At 40.9% G+C, this 18,433-nt stretch overlaps 1 protein-coding gene across 3 annotated transcripts in view; it reads left to right on the top strand.

Moving 5' to 3' along the window:
* CTTNBP2 (cortactin binding protein 2) overlaps positions 1 to 18,433 on the top strand; it is a 187,298-nt gene that overhangs the window by 149,245 nt on the left and 19,620 nt on the right. For all 3 annotated transcript variants that reach the window (XR_007772047.1, XM_050936032.1, XM_050936034.1), the window contains exons 15-19: positions 797 to 949; positions 1,248 to 1,435; positions 11,578 to 11,756; positions 14,900 to 15,105; positions 15,431 to 15,613. Coding sequence is in view for 2 of the 3 variants with exons in the window: in XM_050936032.1 (XP_050791989.1) it covers positions 797 to 949; positions 1,248 to 1,435; positions 11,578 to 11,756; positions 14,900 to 15,105; positions 15,431 to 15,613 (909 nt within the window). In the remaining variant the exon portion in view is untranslated. The remainder of the gene's footprint in view (positions 1 to 796; positions 950 to 1,247; positions 1,436 to 11,577; positions 11,757 to 14,899; positions 15,106 to 15,430; positions 15,614 to 18,433) is intronic.

Raw genomic sequence — 18,433 nt, forward strand, 5'->3', positions numbered from 1 at the left:
ACCATATATATAAAAAAGTATGTGTGTGTGTATGTCACTGTCCTGAAGAATTTATGTCTAAGAAAACAAATGGCAAACCAAGATTAGGCAAGATGGAGGGTTGACTATAATCACGTATACAATTTTTATATACATTTGCAATTTTTTGGACATTATAGATAGAGAGGCAACTATCGCCAACTATGCCTCAACCTAGCTATCATTAATTGGCTGGTTTCCTATAGGCAACACATAAGAGGTGGGTCTTGAGGAGGAATTAAAATGTGGAGAGGGTAGTGCCTCTAAGAATCAGTTCAGGGAAGGCAAGCTAACACAATGGGGGAAAAAAGAGTGTCTTATGAATCTGGAATGACCATTACATCACTGCCTTGTATACTGGTGTAGGCTTTACAGTGTGCCAGAACGAGCAGGAACAAGCGCATTCCTGGAGATCTTGGCTCACCATCTTTTCTTCTCTACCTCTGAAGCAGGGATCATTGTATTAGGATACTGAAGTTTGTAGTAAATGTGAAGATGAAATGGTGTCCATTTTAGGATTCTTTCTTTAGATAATAACTTCAAAAACCATTATTTTCTTACTGTGTAGTGTGATTTTTTTCCCTGCTGTTTGGTATTTCCCTTTTGTTTTTGAGCACTAAATATTGCATAATCCATTCAATTTGTACTATTTTTCCCATAATTTTAAAAGGCAAAAATAAAAACAAGTTTCTCAAGCAGCATGTTAATGCTAAATGTAATATTTGTAAATAAAAAGAGATTTGCGCAAGCATGTATTAATGGGTTCTTTTTGTTACAGCTTGTCTGGTCCCAGTGAAACAGCTTTCTGTGAGCAAGAAAACCATTGTGATTTTAGAGAATCTGGAAAAAGCTTCGTTATTTGATTTATTGGGAGACTTTCTGGCACCTCTTGAGAATCGTCGTTCTGAAAATCCTTGCACTTTTCAAAGAGGTATTAAAAACAAAGTTGGGTAGAGAAATATTTTATTATAATGATACAGTTTTAACATAATAGATAATGCGTGGAGAGTTTATTTAGAGGATTAAGATTCTATAGTTTTGTTGGTTTTATATATAATTTCAAACTATCTGTTCTCAACTGCATGTGAGAAATGTTAGTTATTTTTTATTTATAATTTAATTGCATTTATTAGAAACAAATATAATGCTGCTTGCTTTTAACGATCATTTATGTAGATTGTAGGAAAGCTTTGATTATTGCAGTAAAATGTCTTTTGGTTCATTTTTAGCAAATGGTGTGCCTGATGCATATTACTTTAATGAGAACTGCTTTCTAATGGGGACAATTGCAAAATCTCATCTCCAAGGCTCTGACTTGTTGGTTCAGCAACATTTCCGCTGGGTTCAACTAAGGTGGGATGGGGAACCAATCCATGGCTTGCTTCAAAGGTTTTTAAGAAGGAAAGTTATAAATAAGGTAAGAAACAGTGAAATTGGCTTCAGTATTTTGTTCAGAAAAAAGTGTTCAGTGCTATTGCCGAAAGAATAGGCATACTCTCATTAGAGTTGGTATGGCAACACCCATTTTTTTCATGTTCTCTGTGTGTGTGTGTGTGTATATATCTTCCTACTGTATTTTCCACTGCATGCATCTGATAAAGTGGGCTTTAGCCCATGAAAGCTTATGCTCAAGTAAATTTGTTAGTCTCGAAGATGCCACAAGTACTCCTCATTTTTTTTGCTGATACAGACTAACACGGCTACCACTCTGAAACCTGTTCAGAAAAAGTGATCCTTTCGTTTAAAAAAACTTGTGAGCATACAATATCATAACTATTCCACACCAAAAACTACACTAAAATAACAATGTTACAGAACATTAAAAACAAACAAAATCAGTTTGAAGGATAAATGTACCATATCTATAAATATACTTTGTTAGTTAATTTGCATGACCTCTCTTGATTGGCATAAAGACACAGGTCTGCCACAGACAGTAGTAAGGAGAGTTACTGTCTGTTTGCAAATATCTACATGAAGAAGGTCTTTTTGAAGGTGTTTATGGCAATAGAATATGAAGCAAAAATAAAATCTTTGTCCCAAAGAGTCTGCAATCTAAAGATGTCAGTGGGTGTGATACAGTTAAGGGTCCTGGGTATCTGTGCTAGGCTTATCAGAACAAAAGGGTTTTCAGAAGCAATTTGGAGAAAAGGAAGGGCTTAGCATACACTGCAAAAAAAAGTTATCATTCTGTGTATTGGCAGAAGTGTTGTAAGAAAGACACAAGAAGTAATTTTTCCACTCTACTCTGTGCTGATTAGGCCTCAACTGGAAGATTGTGTCCAGTTCCTGGTGCTACATTTCAAGAAGGATGTGGACAAATTCGAGAAAGTCCAGAGAAGAGCAACACAAATTATTAAAGGTCTAGAAATCCTGACCTATGAGCAGGACCGGCGCTAGGGTTTTGAGCGCCCTAGGCGGACGGCAATTTCGCTGCCCCGCGCGCTGGTCGCGCGGCTCCGGTGGAGCTGCCGCAGTGGTGTCTACAGGTGGTCCACCGGAGCCGCGCAAGCAGCCGACCGTCCGTAGGCACGACTGCGGCAGCTCCACGGGAGCTGCCTGCTGCCCCTCCAGACACTCTGGGCTGCCGGCTGCCGCGGCGGCGCCCTGACCCAGGGGACACCCTGGACTGCCGACTGCCGCGGTGGCGCCCTGACCCAGGGTCAGTGCGCCTCCGCGACAGCCGGCAGCCCAGGGTTTCCCTGGGCCAGGGGACCCTGGCCCCTGGGCTGCCAGCTGCCGGGGCGGCGCCCTGACCCAGGGGACACCCTGGGTTGCCGGCTGCCGCCGGCAGCTCAGACTCCCTCTCTGTCCCAGCAGCAGCGGCTGCTCAACCATTTAAAAAAAAATTGGAGGGCGCTTTTTGGCGCCCTCAAATCTCGGCGCCCTAGGCAACCGCCTAGTCCACCTAAATGGTTGCACCGGCCCTGCCTATGAGGGAAGATTAAAACAAAATCAGACTGTTTAGTCTGGAGAAAAGAAGACTGAGAGGGGACATTAACACAGTTTTCAAGTACATGAAAGGTTACAAGGAGGAGGGAGAATAATTGTTCTCCTTAACCTCCGAGGATAGGAGAAGCAGCAATGGGCTTAAATTGCAACGAGAGCTGTTTAGTTTGGACATAGGAAGAAGTTCCAAACTGTCAGGGTTGTTAAACACTGGAATAAATTGCCTAGGGAGGTTGTGAAATCTGCATAATTGGAGATTTTTAAGTGCAGGTTAGACAAAAACCTGCCAGAGATGGTTTAGATCAGCATTTCTCAAACTGGGGTCCGTGGACCCCTGGGAGGCCCCACGGGCCCAGCTAATCAAGTCCTTCTCCTCCCTCAACTACTCCCCCTCTCTCTATCTCCCGGAGGCTACTAAAGCCAAACAGGGAGATTTTAGGCACTAAAAGTCCAGCGGTGCAGTGGGGCTAAGGCAGGGCTCCTTACCTGCCCTGGCTCTGCGCCACTCCCAGAAGTGGCCAGCACTTCGGGCGCAAGGGGTCTCCGCACGCTGCCTCTGCTCTGAGCACCAGCTCCACAGCTCCCATTGGCTGGGAACTGTGGCCGCCTGAGGTAAGCACCTCCCAGCCGGAGCCTACACACCTCACCCCCTCCTTCCCGCCAACCTCCTGCCCCAGCCCTCTCCCACATCCAGACTCCCTCCCAGAGCCTGCACCTTGCACTCCCTTCTGCACCCCAACTCCCTCCCACAGCCTGGTGATGGAGGAGAGCGAGCAATGGAGGCAAGGGGGATGGTGTGAGCGGGGGGGGGGGCGCGCGGGAAGAGTTGGGGCAGCGGTGGGGCCATTGGGGGAAGGGATGGAGTGGAGGCTGAGCAGGGGGGAGGGCTTGGGAAGTCCCTCCACATTTTTAAATCAAAATGGGGATCCTCGAGTTGCTAAAGTTTGCAAACCTCTGGTCTACATAATACTTAGTCCTGCCAAGAGTGCAGGGGACTGGACTCGATGACCTCTTGAGGTAATTCTCGAGTCCTAAGAATCTGTGATTCTATAAATTGGAAGTTTGTTCTGGGCTGAAAGGCAGTATGCAGTAAAAGATACACAAGTAGGAAAGTATCAGAGGGGTAGCTGTGTTAGTCTGGATCTGTAAAAACAGCAAAGAATCCTGTGGCACCTTATAGACTATCAGACGTTTTGGAGCATGAGCTTTCGTGGGTAAATACCCACTTCCTCAGATGCATGTAGTGGAAATTTCCAGGGGCAGGTATATATATGCTAGCAAGCAAGCTAGAGATAACGAGGTCAGTTCAATCAGGGAGGATGAGGCCCTGTTCTAGCAGTTGAGGTGTGAAAACCAAGAGAGGAGAAACTGGTTCTGTAGTTGGCAAGCCATTCACAGTCTTTGTTCAATCCTGAGCTGATGGTGTCAAATTTGCAGATGAACTGAAGCTCAGCAGTTTCTCTTTGAAGTCTGGTCCTGAAGTTTTTTTGCTGCAGGATGGCCACCTTAAGGTCTGCTATAGTGTGGCCAGGGAGGTTGAAGTGCTCTCCTACAGGTTTTTGTATATTGCCATTCCTAATGTCTGATTTGTGTCCATTTATCCTTTTCCGTAGAGACTGTCCAGTTTGGCCGATGTACATAGCAGAGGGGCATTGCTGGCATATGATGGCGTATATTACATTGGTGGAAGTGCAGGTGAATGAACCGGTGATGGTGTGGCTGATCTGGTTAGGTCCTGTGATGGTGTCGCTGGTGTAGATATGTGGGCAGAGTTGGCATCGAGGTTTGTTGCATGGATTGGTTCCTGAGCTAGAGTTATTATGGTGCGGTGTGCAGTTACTGGTGAGAATATGTTTCAGGTTGGCAGGTTGTCTGTGGGCAAGGACTGGCCTGCCACCCAAGGCCTGTGAAAGTGTGGGATCATTGTCCAGGATGGGTTGTAGATCCTTGATGATGCGTTGGAGGAGTTTTAGCTGGGGGCTGTATGTGATGGCCAGTGGAGTCCTGTTGGTTTCTTTCTTGGGTTTGTCTTGCAGTAGGAGGCTTCTGGGTACACGTCTGGCTCTGTTGATCTGTTTCCTTATTTCCTCGTGCGGGTATTGTAGTTTTGAGAATGCTTGGTGGAGATTTTGTAGGTGTTGGTCTCTGTCTGAGGGGTTAGAGCAGATGCGGTTGTACCTCAGTGCTTGGCTGTAGACAGTGGATAGTGTGATGTGTCCGGGATGGAAGCTGGAGGCATGAAGGTAGGCATAGCGATCGGTAGGTTTTCGATATAGGGTGGTGTTAATGTGACCATCACTTACAAGTAGGAAAAGGAGACAGGAGGAGAAAAAATTGAGTATTAAGAAGCATGTGGGAATAAGGGCAAAGATAGGCAGGAGCAGAGTTGTGAAATTCTTTGAAAGCTATTTGGTAACAGATAATACTAATAAGTTGGCAGCCACTGCAGAGTTGAGAAATGTGGGGCATTGGGATGGGAGCTTGGTCAGAACATCTGCAAAGGAAGATAATCTTTTCAGCAGTATTTTGGATAGCTTGAAGAAGAACAGGTTGCCATAGGAGTAGAAAAGATGACCTTGCTGATAGGGAATTCAGAGGACCTATTGTTCAATTCCTGGTTCAGCTACAGACTTCCTGAATGATCTTGGTTAAATCACCAGTCTTACCCCTGTGCCTGATTTCCCTTTATCTGTTAAATGGGAATAATACCTCCTTCCCTCAGAGAGGTGTTTTGAAGATAAAATCTATTAATGATTTTGAGGTTCTGAGATACTGTGGTGATGAGGATTAGTTAAGTTCCTAGACAGACAGATAACACTTATATAACTTTTTTAATTAGACAAATCATTCTGATGCTAAAAATGGTGCTTGCGGGATGCCATACTTGCTAAATCCACTTGTGCTTAAAATTGACAGAGACACCTTAAATAGTTTCACTATCCATTGTGAATTTCCTCAAATTACTTATTTCAAAAGGTGAATTCCTTTCAAATACTTTTTTTCTGTGTGAATTGTTGTTTATTTTTACAGTGCAATGGAACTCTGAATTTATTTTAATAAGTGAATTTCTGTGATTTTTTTGGTCTGTGGATTAAAATTTAGTAGTGTATTTTCCCCTTCATATCTGCCATTGATGATGAAGCTTACATTTACACAGAAAGTAAAGACAAGGGGTAAAAGGTTAAGAGACTTTTAAGTCCTATTTTCAAGAGTCCCATTTTCAAGAGTGACTTAAGCGCCTAAAGGCCAGTTTTTTAAAGGCGCCTGTCTGCATCTTTAGGTGCCTGAATACCTTTAAAGTCTGGCCCAAAGTGTCTCAATCAATTTTGAAAATGGGATGTAGGTTCCTAAACTACATAGTGGTTAGTGTTAAACCCTCTTTCATAAAACAACCTTTAGGATTGAATGGCTGTTAGGTGGGTTGGTTGCAGGTTTCCAGATTGTACCTGGAGAAATCTCTACGACTGGTCTTATACTAGAGATAACTTGTTTGGGAGCAGAAGGAGGCCATAGAGTACAGAGAGTGAAGGAGAGAAAAGCCATACTGCATTCCTCTGGTTCTGTGTCTTGCTCCTTTAGTCCCTCCTCAATGGTTGGCTTCAAGGGAGCTCAGTACTACTCAGCACAGAACTCTTAGCCTCAACAATATCAGAAACCAAGGGTTCTAATCCCTTTTTCAGCAAGCAACAAACTGAAGAGTTTAGCTGGCCTGTGACTACCAGTAGCCTGACAGAATCTACTTCTAAAAGGCTCCCCATCTGCTTCTGACTTCTGATGCCACTGGTTGTCAGGGGATCTGGTCACTGGTCATGTCTTTGGCAGCTTGGCTCCTGACATAGCAGTGATCTTTAGTGCACTGATGGTAGATATGAGAGTTGGGTGGGCACTGCTCATTTTGTGTGAAGAATGCACTTTGTAGTTTCAGGCTATTGTTACTTGTCCCTAGCTTAAAAAATATATAATCATAAATTAATGCTGTATGGCAGTGTGCATAACTGTTAATGAAAACAAATTGGTAATATGCTTTTCTGTTTCTGACAATCTGAATTTTTTCTAATATTCTGTTTTAGAAAATGAGTTAAAATCAAGCATCTGGTACAATGTGACTTTTGTCACTATCTTCAATGGGTCAGCATTTCACCCAATATCTTTACAGGAATTTTCAAATGTTTGCTGCAAATATAGTTTTGGATCACAGAGTTGTATAGTAGTTAGATTTAGAAGAAAAGATTCTTTCTCACAAAAACAATTCCTTTTTATCTACTGCCTCAAAACAAAAAGTATGTCTTGGTTGAAATATCTATTTTGGGTCTTTAGGATTCCATGCTCTGTCACCATCCTTTCTGCATGAAATGCTCTTGATTTTCAATAAAAGCATCCCTAGAGCATAAACAAAACAGATCTCCAGGGTAAATACACTGCAAGAAAGAATAGTTGCAGTACATTGGGAAACAAAGCTACAGAATTAAATTAATTTTAATAGTAGCAAACTGTCGTAAATATAAATATATTTATAGTATGTCACTTTGTGGAACTGTCACTTTTGAGTCCTCCTAAATAATAATTTGATAAAATAACATAATTTTTAAAGATGTTTTTTCCGCATTGTTGTTCTCAACTTCTGTTTCTATTTGTGCATAAATATGTTAAACTATTTGTACAGAAAACAAAATTGATTTCAATCAGTCTTCAGATTGACTAACACACTGAAGTTGCCTTCTAAGGATGACCATGATCAATTAATTCTCACAACTTGCCCTATCTACCTTAAGTTTAAAACCTTAAGGTAGATATAAGGTAGATAAGGGGAAGAATTTAGACTTTTCAGTGAGAAATTGAAAAATAAAATGTTTTTAGCAAAAAATAATAATTTCAATTTGGAAATGCTGCCGTGAAACTTCATTGCTTCCAGTTTCTTCTATAGATTGAGCTCCTTGGTTGGACTTAGTCTCTCATAATGCTGTGTGAGCTCTCCTCATGGTCAGGAAACCATCTGCATCCTCAGTTTCTGGCTATGGTATATCATGGGAGATCTAGTCTAGCAGGGATGCCAGCCCATCGAAGAGAATGGGGACATAGGGAAACCAAACTACAACTCCCATGAGGCACTACAGCAGGATATTCTAATTGAAATATTTTGTGTTTCTTCTTTAAGTGTCCTATGCATATTCTCATTCATGAGATACTCCAGCCGGTGCAGCTGAATGGTAGAATCCTAGTTAGCAGCAGCTACTGGCATGGTTACATACCTCCCTTGCCTCTCCCGTCAGTGAATGTCAACCGTTCCAGGGCAAGGGTACAGAAGGGACATGGCGCTCCAGCCACCTCAGTTCCTTCTAACTATGACCAGCTGAACAGATTAGGAAATGCTCCAGGGAGCTTATGGCCCTCTACCTTGTTAGCTAGTTAATAATTTTATAGCTAGAATTAGTAGTTTGTTAAATAGTATTAGTTTAAGTTAGTTGTAAATCTTTGGTTTTGAGATGGCGAAACCAAAGGGTAGAAACACAACTTTTAAAACTAGGCTATCATGTCCGGCAGTGTTTCTATCACCCGACACATGTACCAGATGACTGGCATGTTTGGATGAGGAACACTCAACTTCAGAATGCTCAGTTTGCTTGACTTTTATAATGTGAGCAAAAAAAGGAGACAAAACAGACTTCAAGCAATTTTATTACAAGAAGCACTGTCAGCAAAACCACCCCGAACTGAGTGAGTGAGTACAGGGTTCAGTCAAGTCTCAGTGACCAGCATCAGCTCTAGGCAAGTCTGAAGAAAAGAAGAAGTCCCCCACCTTGGTACCAAGTATTAAAGGATCCAGAAGTGGGAAGGATTTAAAGAGGAAAACTACTGTGATGTTAGTCTCTGTTTCCAGAGCCAATCCACTACAAAAGGACACAATTGTTGAGGCAAACATGAGCATTTAGTCCTCATGAGTGTCAGCCTCTTTGCAAAAAGCTAGTCCACATGAGAAAGACCCATCTGACCAGAGGGTCTTCAAAGAACTTATCCTGGGTACAGATTCTCATGGCAGAATAAGGAGACATTCTTCTTCGGATCCAGGCATGTTGATCCAAATGAGGCAATTCTGAAAGCAAGAGCTATGGAACCAATGAGGCAGGGAAAAGATAAGTCAATACCCTTTTCCTCTGGTACTGGGTCTCTTAGCATCAGTCACCTCAGTGACCCCATACGCTTATCTTTGGATGTGAAACCTGCAACACTGGCTAGCAAGAAATTACAAACCAAGCTTAAACAATTGGAATTGCAAATTGATAACTTCGCAGCAGGAGTTAACAGCACTGATGTGGTGGACATGTGCTCTAAACTTCATGACGAGTATATCTTTCAATCTCCCTCTACCATCAGCAGTGCTTACCTCTGATGCATCTACACTGTGATGGGGGCTATTAGTCATAACTGTGTAGTCACCAAATAAAAAGAATACATTTCTGTATCTTAGAACTGAAAGCAGTCAGGTTAGCTCTAATGTCATTTCTGCCTCAGATTGAACACAGGATACTTCAGGTTGTGGCAGATAATGTGACAGCACTAAATTATCTAAACAAAGAAGGTGGGACTTATTCCCTCCATTACCATTTTCCTTGGCTAGACATACTCCAAGGTTGGCAATTCTCATAGTTGTATTTGGTGTAGAGGTATTTGTGAAACTGACCTCTCTCTTTGGACTGAGACTATCCACTAACTGGCAATATTTTCTAGTCACTAATAATCTAACTTACGTTTGATCTAATAATATAAAAATGAGAGGCTGCCTAGAAATGAAAGTGGATGACCATCTGCTGAACCATCAAGACTCACCTTAAACACACTTCTCTAGCTCAGTTGTGATTTTTTTTTTTGGGTCCAAAAGTTATGGCCGCCGTTTGTTAAAGTTGTGGTTTGGGGTGCAGGTGTGTGTAAGTGGATGGGAGGTGGGGCGTTGTGTAGGACTAAACTCGTGTTTTGTAACTGACTAGATGTCAAGTTGGCAGTAGGGTCCTTCACTCTACAACAGGGGTTGGATAACACCTCCACCTATTCCTCCAGGCCGGGTGAGGCGGGGGCAATCCCCTGCGCCTTAAAGCCAGCCCCAGATCAGAGATCTATGGATGCCCTGTGAGTGGCTGACACCACTAGTGTGAGCCCTTTAGGAGGCACAAGCCTCAGCCCCCACCCATCCCCACTCACTGAAGCCTCCATAAGCCTGTCCCCTGGAGTGGGTGCAGAGACACTGAAGTCAAAGTCCTCAGTGGCTCGCAGGAGTTGCTCCTGCTCAAAGCAGGTCCAATACACACCGCCTGGTGGAGCTGGAACTGTATCTGGGCATACTGTGAGGCCAGCAGGGCTGAGTGGAAGTGGCAGCACTTGGTGGAGCCAGGGGCAGAAAGCAGGGCGAGCTCCCCAGGGAGCTTGGCCAGGCTCCATCGTCTTCCTTGTCCACCACTGTCACTGCCCATGTCAGGTTATGATGGAGGGGAGTCTGGCCATATTTGAGTGAGTGGCATTGCTAAAAAGTTTTGGCGAATGTTGAAAGTAGCAGTTTACTGCAACAAAATCATGGCCTGTGATTTTCTTACAGCCCTATGAATAATATAGTCAAGAATCTGTCTACTTTAGCTACATGTTGTGACTAAAATGAATTCAACTGGTGGAAAATATTTTTCTAATTACTTGGTAATGCCAAGAGTCCAACCTTACCTACAATTTGAAAACAAAGAATCTTTGCCATACACAGTGAGATGCGTATTGTGGGACAATATAAATAATCATCATGCACATCTTTATTTGGGCATATTGTTAAACAAAGAGGAAGGAGATTTTATTTTTTTATTTTTAATTCTTAGCACCAGAAAGAGATTGTGATCCTGTGAGAACCAAGTGTTTTACTCCATGTAATTTTAAAATTAGCACCTGTTTTGCATTCTGAATATAAAATCTCCAGAGCCAACAAGACAGTACAGCATGCATGTGATCTTAGCACCTGAGCTTCATAGGGATTTGCACCTTCACAGATTTTTCATTTTCACTAGGAATACTAACCTGCAAGTTATTTGTGTGCAGATGCCCAGATATCATGAAATGTTAATTTAGGAAAAATGTTATTCTCAAATGTATCACTCTTATTTATTAAAAAAAACCTGCATGTTTTAGAAATCTGTGTAAGCCCCAGCTTGTCAAAGTGAGGTTACTAAACAGTAGCATTAGTCGTCTGTAGGTCATTCTTTGTAGGAATATATAGGCTTTTTTATTATTTATATCATTGTGCTTTGTTTCTTCTTTCGTGTGTGTGTAACTTGCACATTCTAGATCATTGGAGCTTTTTACCTTTGACTATGTTCTCAAAGTTATTTGAGCTCTTTGTTTCTATGAAAATGTGTTTAATATATGTTTAAGGCAATAAGATTTAATGCAGCAGTTCAGGATACTCAGTGAAGATTTGGTCATCTTAATCTTTCTTTTCCTGATTATTTAGATGAGATTTGTTAAGTGTTTTTTAAATGTGCCTGATTTTCACAATGGGCAACGTACCAAAGAGCCAACCCCTTTCCTTCCTAATAAAGGTATGAAATTATGTCAAACCCTTTGTCTTTTCTGTCTTTATAGTTCCGAGGTAAAGTGCCCCCTCCATGTGATCCAGTGTGCAAGATCATAGACTGGATTCTTGCCATTTGGCACCAGCTGAACTCCTGCTTATCCCGTTTAGGGGCACCTGAAGCACTCATAGGGCCAAAACATTTCTTCTCTTGTCCGGTGGAGCCTGGGCATGGCCAAATCACAGTGAAGTAAGATTTATATTCCCTGATTGAGAATGTTAAGGTATAGTGAGGTACTAAAAATATTTATGAACACAATGATCATATGTTCCCCAATCCAGTAAGATACTTCTATTTTCAAGATCACAAAAATATCATATTTTAGTTGCAGATATTATAACTATTGTATGCATAGCCTAAAATTAAACAGCCAGTAAAATTGTGCAGAAAACATGCAAAGTTTCATGTTTTTCCTGAAAATGTCACAATTGTTTGGAATGTTAAATGAACATACTCCTGCTTCTGAAAGGAGCCCGTGTTCCAACACTTTTGAAAACATGTTTGTGATTAATACAAAAGAATAGAGAAATACCAAAAATATTTGTGATTCATGGCTGTCAGTCTAAAACACACTGGATGGCTACATTAGACAGTCAATGACGCTTCAGTTCATATTTGTTTTGTGCATCAATCCGGCTACTTGGCATATTCATACAAAACTCCTCCAAATACATATTGTTCAGCCTGCTTTCCTACACTCTCACTAATGCCACTGTTAGTCCCCTCCAGTTCCTGCCTGGCCCTGGCTCCAGTCTCCTCTGCCTAGCTCCTGCAGCTGTCTGACTCTTTCCTGTCACTCTGTCATTACCTCCAAAGCTCATTTACTTTTTCCCTCCACGCTCTTCTATCCCAGAGATGCCCCAGTCCCCACCAGGTGTCTCCCCAAAATGTCCAGTCCATCAGTATCCAAATGTGTATTTGGTATCTCCTTGAAGCTTAATGGTTGTTATTGGTTACAGAATGAATCAATTATGGCATTAGGCGGGGGCAATATGGAAAAAAATCTGATTATAAAAATCAATTAAATCTAATCTGGGACCATAAACACTGAAAGGCCTTAATCTTAACTATGTGGTTATTGCATGGCATCACAACAAGACAGAGTTAAAGTTGCTGGAGTACCTTAACTATAAATATCCAGCCATAATGGGTTTGGATTTATTTTAAGTGTAACCTTAACTCTGAATTGTCTAGATTTGTAATATGTAGTTTGGGGATAATTACAGCATTGCTATAATGTTGTTTTTTACCCTTAACTTTCTGATATGTACTTTCAACCTTAACTCCATCTTAATGTAGTTTTTGTCAGGGAATAAACAATAAAAATAAATATAGCTACAATGAATTCTTACTGGATATATCTTGCTTGGCATTGTGGTAATAGCGTTGGCATTTAAATGTCGATAATTAATTAAGTTTCATTGGTGGCTCACTGGGTGCTATTGTTTCAATCTATCTGACTGAACAGTATGCTCAGCAAGATATCAGTGGCAGCTGTTTTTGCAGCCAGAAGTGTGCTATACCTTTCTCTTTTGAAAGTGGCAATTTAGGCCTGGTGAACACTAAAATATTAGGCCAGTTTAACTACGTTGGTCAGGGATGTGAAAAATCCACACTCCTGTGTGGTGTAGTTAAGCTGACATAAGTCTCTGTCTAGGCAGCACTAGGTTGATGGAAGAATTATTCCGTTGACCTAGCTACCGTGTCTTAAGGAGGTGGATTATCTACACCAATGGCAGAATCCTCCCATTGGCATAGGTACCATCTATACTGAAGCACTACTGTGGCACAGCTACAGCAGCTTAGCATTTTAAGCATAGACAAACCCTTAGATTCTGGAGAGCAGAACAAATAAATTTGGAAGACTCCAGTTCCATGTCTCTTGCTGATTTTCTATGCCCTTGTATTTCTGTTGTCCTTGGTCTTGATAATTAAGTGTGATCTTCCAAAGGGAGATTTTTGTTTTGTTTTATCATGATGTATAAAGGAGGGGTAAAAGACTTTTCTTAGCGCTTTTTCCCCCTTTCTTTCCCCTCCCCCTTGTTTTATACTTAGAAATACCAAATAGGCTCAAGGCGAGTGTTTGTTGATATTATAGGACTTAATAGACTCTCAGGTATTTTGGGAGGTTGAGCAGGACATGCTGGAATGAAAGACAGACACAGGGATTGACTTAAGCCTCCAGATGCAACTTTATTAACTTAACAATAGGGAGGGCATTATATGACCACCTCTCACATACCAGACATTTAACTGGCTGCGGGTTTACAAGACATGTATCATATAACTAATAACCAAGATAGATGCTCTTCAGCCTACCTTTCATATGCTGCTCAGTTCTGTAGCCTGTCATTCTCCCCACATGCGAGGATGTGGGTACAGGGTATCAAAGGGGACCTGGGTCTACAAAGATTTCATGTCCTCTTTCTCTTTATAGGTCCAAGTTCACCAGCAAATTCCCGGGTCTCATTTACCTCTGGGAGCTGACACTGTATAGCCTTTAGCTGCGAGTTGCGACAAACAACATTCCTATATTATCTCTTAATATTATTTGCCATTTCTTCTCTTTTAACCCAGTTGTGCCTCCACAATGCTGTAAGCGAGGCAAAAAAACCCACCAGACTGTTGCCAGTTTGACCCAATGAGGAAAAATTCTAAAAATTCTAAAAATCCAAAAACAGACAGTTGGTCAGACCATGGCATCCTGAAGCACAGCTTAGTATACATCAACTACAGGGAAGGATGGCAGAGCAGTCATAAAGACAATATGGCTCATGAAACCTGGACAGGTTTCAAATTTTGGGAAGGAGCATAATAGCTAATTGGTTTCTCCATTCCCTCTCCCACCCCCAGGCCAGCCAGAGGCAGGTAAAGAAAGCCTCTTCCTCAAGCTCATTTCTCTATGTAACTGATATTAGAGGAAGGGCTGCTCCAGCTCTCTCTCCTCCCCTTTATTTGGGAGTTTGGGCATCATACATTTTAGTTTGACCAAACATCATCCCTCTGCCTTGCGCTGATTGGGGAGGGGAGGGTATTTCAGACAGACCACAAATGAAGGAAGAAGGGTATCAAATTTTAATGGAAACCACTTTTCTTTTAACTCTTTGGACAAGCATTTGAGTAAATTGTTAACAAAAATAAAAAATGTAGGCCACTTCCTCTTTCGGTCAGGCTATCCAAAGATGTCAGTTTCTAATGTTAAAACAAAAATAAATTAAAAGCATAAAATCCTTTTTCCCCTCCCCTACTTTTAAGTCATCTTTAATAAGTAAGATATGATAAAACTTGTTTGATAACTTGTCCTGATTCTAAAGTTTTCTGTATGCTTCAAGGTGGTTGTCCAAATTATGGAACACTGTCATTGCTCCCAGAGTTCAAGAAACAATACTCTCCAGAGCCTCTGTGAAGAGACCATCTGCACTGGGACAAACAGCAGCCAAAAAAAATCCTAGTCAAGGTCAACAAGCTGTGGTTAGAGCAGCTCTCAGTATCTTGCTAAACAAAGCTGTTCTGCATGGCTGTCCTCTTCCACGAACAGGTAACAGTAAAAAAGCTCAGCTAGAAAGCAAGCAGTTATATACTGGAATTTCTTAAGCAGGATTAACATTATTTAATGATTTTTTTTTAAATAAATGTAGCACTTTTCATCAGTATATCTCAAAGCACGTTAGAAAAGAAGTCAGTACATAGTATAGTAATTTCACAAATATGGGAAGTTTGTGATTAAAAGAGTTTGATCCCATTGAACAGAATATTAATGAGAAATCCTAGCGGCCATGTTATTTCTTTGCTAACTGCATATCACTACTATGGCTGCAATGCACTCTCAGCATTTTTTTAAAAATGTATTAATATTGTTTCAGATCTGGATAGATATAGAGCAGACTTTAAAGGAGGAAATTTCCCTTTAGCCATAGTTTCAAGCTACAAAAATTGTAATAAGAAAAGAGAGAATGCTTCCTGGAGAAAGGTGAGCACAAGTCCTCGTAAGAAGTCAGGCCATTCATCTTCCCAACCATGGAGTAAGCAGGAGGCAAATACAGAAGGTAAAGCTTGTTATTTTGGGGCACAGAAAACATGTTAGTCTTTTGTAATTGGGCGGGGAGGGGAAGTGTTTTTGAGATGAGTAGATACGACCCTGGAAGGAAAATGGTTTTTATTTTTTTCATGGTTGAACTTCTTTTTAGTTCTCAGTTAAAACAAGGTACATTTAATGTTCACTTCTTTTGAAAATTGTTCAGCTCTTTTGCTCTTTTTCTGGTGCTTTTGAAATAGCCTACTTACATTTATTTTTGTTCTGGTTAAATGTCTGTCTTGTTATTTATAGCACACAAAGTGTTAAATGACATAGTAAGCAAGTCATTTTAATAATCGCATTGTTTTGCACCCTTTTTATATATATACACAACAATAATGTAAATGGTTATAATATAAATAATAAAAATCAGACATACTTTCTCATTCTATGGTCCTTTCACTTTTGCCAGCTAGGTAGAATCAAGCCAGGTTAGGACTTGGATGGGAGACCTCCAAAGAATAAGATAGGGACTGTAGGAAATGATGTTGGAGATGCAGTTGTTAGCACTCTTTCCTCTACCTCAAAATGATCAGATGGGCAAAAGTTTCTGGATTTTAAATTGCAGGCTTTTTTCTAAGGTTTCCTCTTCATTGCCAAAAATAAATTTAAAAAATCCAGAGTTCATGTAGGGAAAGACATTGTATTTTAGAGGTTCTAAGAGGTTACTATGTAGTTTCAAGTATGCTAATTAATAGTTGCTTGATGCTTTCTTTATAGAATAACTGGTTTGATGCAACTACAATAGTGTGGCAGATATAATTAATAAGTGGCATTTATACATTTATAATGCCTGTCACCCAGAGATCATAAATCAGCCAGTAAATGGTTAATTATAAACTATACAGGGATTGCATTATCCATATGCAATATCAACCACTTCTGGAATGGAAAATAGCATTCTTTAAGCAGCACACAGAGAGGACACCAGAGGGTGCTGCAACCAGGTTGATGCAGGTTGCTTGAGCTCTGAAGTAGTCCACTGGAATCCCTGAACATCGTCCCCTAAACCCCACCATTCAACCCCTAGAAATATTGTGCCTGACTACTGAAACCCCCAAGGTGCCCTGTAGCTCTGCATCTTCCTCTTCAGATCTGAAAGCACTGAAAAAAACAGAGATCTGCCTCCCCGCTTCTGCAAACAAAATGATGCCTGAATCTGATGGAACACAGCTGATGGCTTATTACAACAGGTGGCTGCAGAGACTGTTGAAATTAAATCTAGTTTCCACCCTACCACTGTGCCTCAGATTCAGAGTGCCCTTACACACTCTATCCAAATGGAATGGGGAAGTAGAACACAGAATTTCTGAAGTGGAAGATAGTCTCAAATTACAGTTTATGAAGAACTGTAATGATATCAAGACTTAAGACCAAGCTAATTGATCTAGACAGTAGCTCACAACAATGTAACCTGAGAATTGTGGGTGTCCCTGGGGGAATAAGGAAAGGCAAACCCTCTGAATTTGTCCCTAAGTTGTTGGATCTGCTAGTAAGTTTTTGTTTTGAAATAGAGCGGGCACACTGGGCCATAGCCCTCCGTGCCAGCTCCAGGAGGTCAGTCCAGAGCACTGATAGTGAAGTTCCTGAAGTTTACCACTAAGCAGCTTATATTGCAAAAATCAGTAGGAAAAAAAGGAATTCTTGAGGGAGAACCAGCAATTAAAATACTGCTTTTTCAAGATTATGCCTGTGATATGGTTGCAGTGCGGGCAGCTTTTAACCAAGCACAGCATTTGGCTAAGAAGATGGACTGGAATTATTTTATTAAATGTCCAACAATGCTCAATATTAAAGATAGCAACAAGATAGTATCATTCAGGTCCCCTCAGAAGGCAGAAAAATCTGCAAGCTCCTCCCTCGCAAGAGGAGACATATATGGAATGACTGGTTTCAGAGTAGCAGCCGTGTTAGTCTGTATCCGCAGAAAGAACAGGAGTACTTGTGGCACCTTAGAGACTAACACATTTATTTCAGCATGAGCTTTCGTGAGCAACATCCGAAGAAGTGAGCTGTAGCTCACGAAAGCTCATGCTGAAATAAATTTGTTAGTCTCTAAGGTGCCACAAGTACTCCTGTTCTTTTTATATATGGAATGGTTCGACTGTATGGAATTTATGTATTGTTCTCTGAGATCTGATATGGCTGCTCTAAATAAGTTTGATAGGTGCTAATTGATTGGTATGTTCATTTTCTTTTTCTTTTTTTATTTTTTTGGTCTGTAATAGGTCATTAGTATAGTTGTAATGTTTGGGCTGTGGTGATCTCCACATTTCACCTGATCCGGTTTCCCCTTTGGGTATCAAGTGTATATTTTTGAACAGTTTCAACAGATTCTTCTTTGTGATTTCGTGGAACTAATGTGTGTTTCTCTCTCCACTATATTTTATATTTTGGGGGTTTTAATTATTTAATTCCTCTTTCTGTCCCCCGTCTTGTTACCCTTCCATGCTGGGAATTTCCTTCCCAGTACATATTCTACAGGAGTGAGAAGTGACATCCTACCCCTGGGCTGTATAACTTTAGCTGCTTAGATATGTAAGAACTGTATGCTACTCCGGAAAAATTGCAAATTTCTCATTTATTCTCAAAGCAGCTTTATATTTTATCCAGTATATTTTAACAGTGATGGCTCCAGTAATTAAATGTCTCTCCTGGAATATAAAGAGTTTTAATAACCCTGTTAAAAGAAAAAAAATATTCAGTCCTTTAAAAATAGAATATTGACATCGCAGTTCTCCAGGAGACACATCTGACAGAACTTGAAGCTTGTAAACTGAATAGAGATTGG

The sequence above is a fragment of the Gopherus flavomarginatus genome, chromosome 1 (genome assembly GCF_025201925.1).
Source record: "Gopherus flavomarginatus isolate rGopFla2 chromosome 1, rGopFla2.mat.asm, whole genome shotgun sequence".
Taxonomy (NCBI): Eukaryota; Metazoa; Chordata; order Testudines; family Testudinidae; genus Gopherus; species Gopherus flavomarginatus.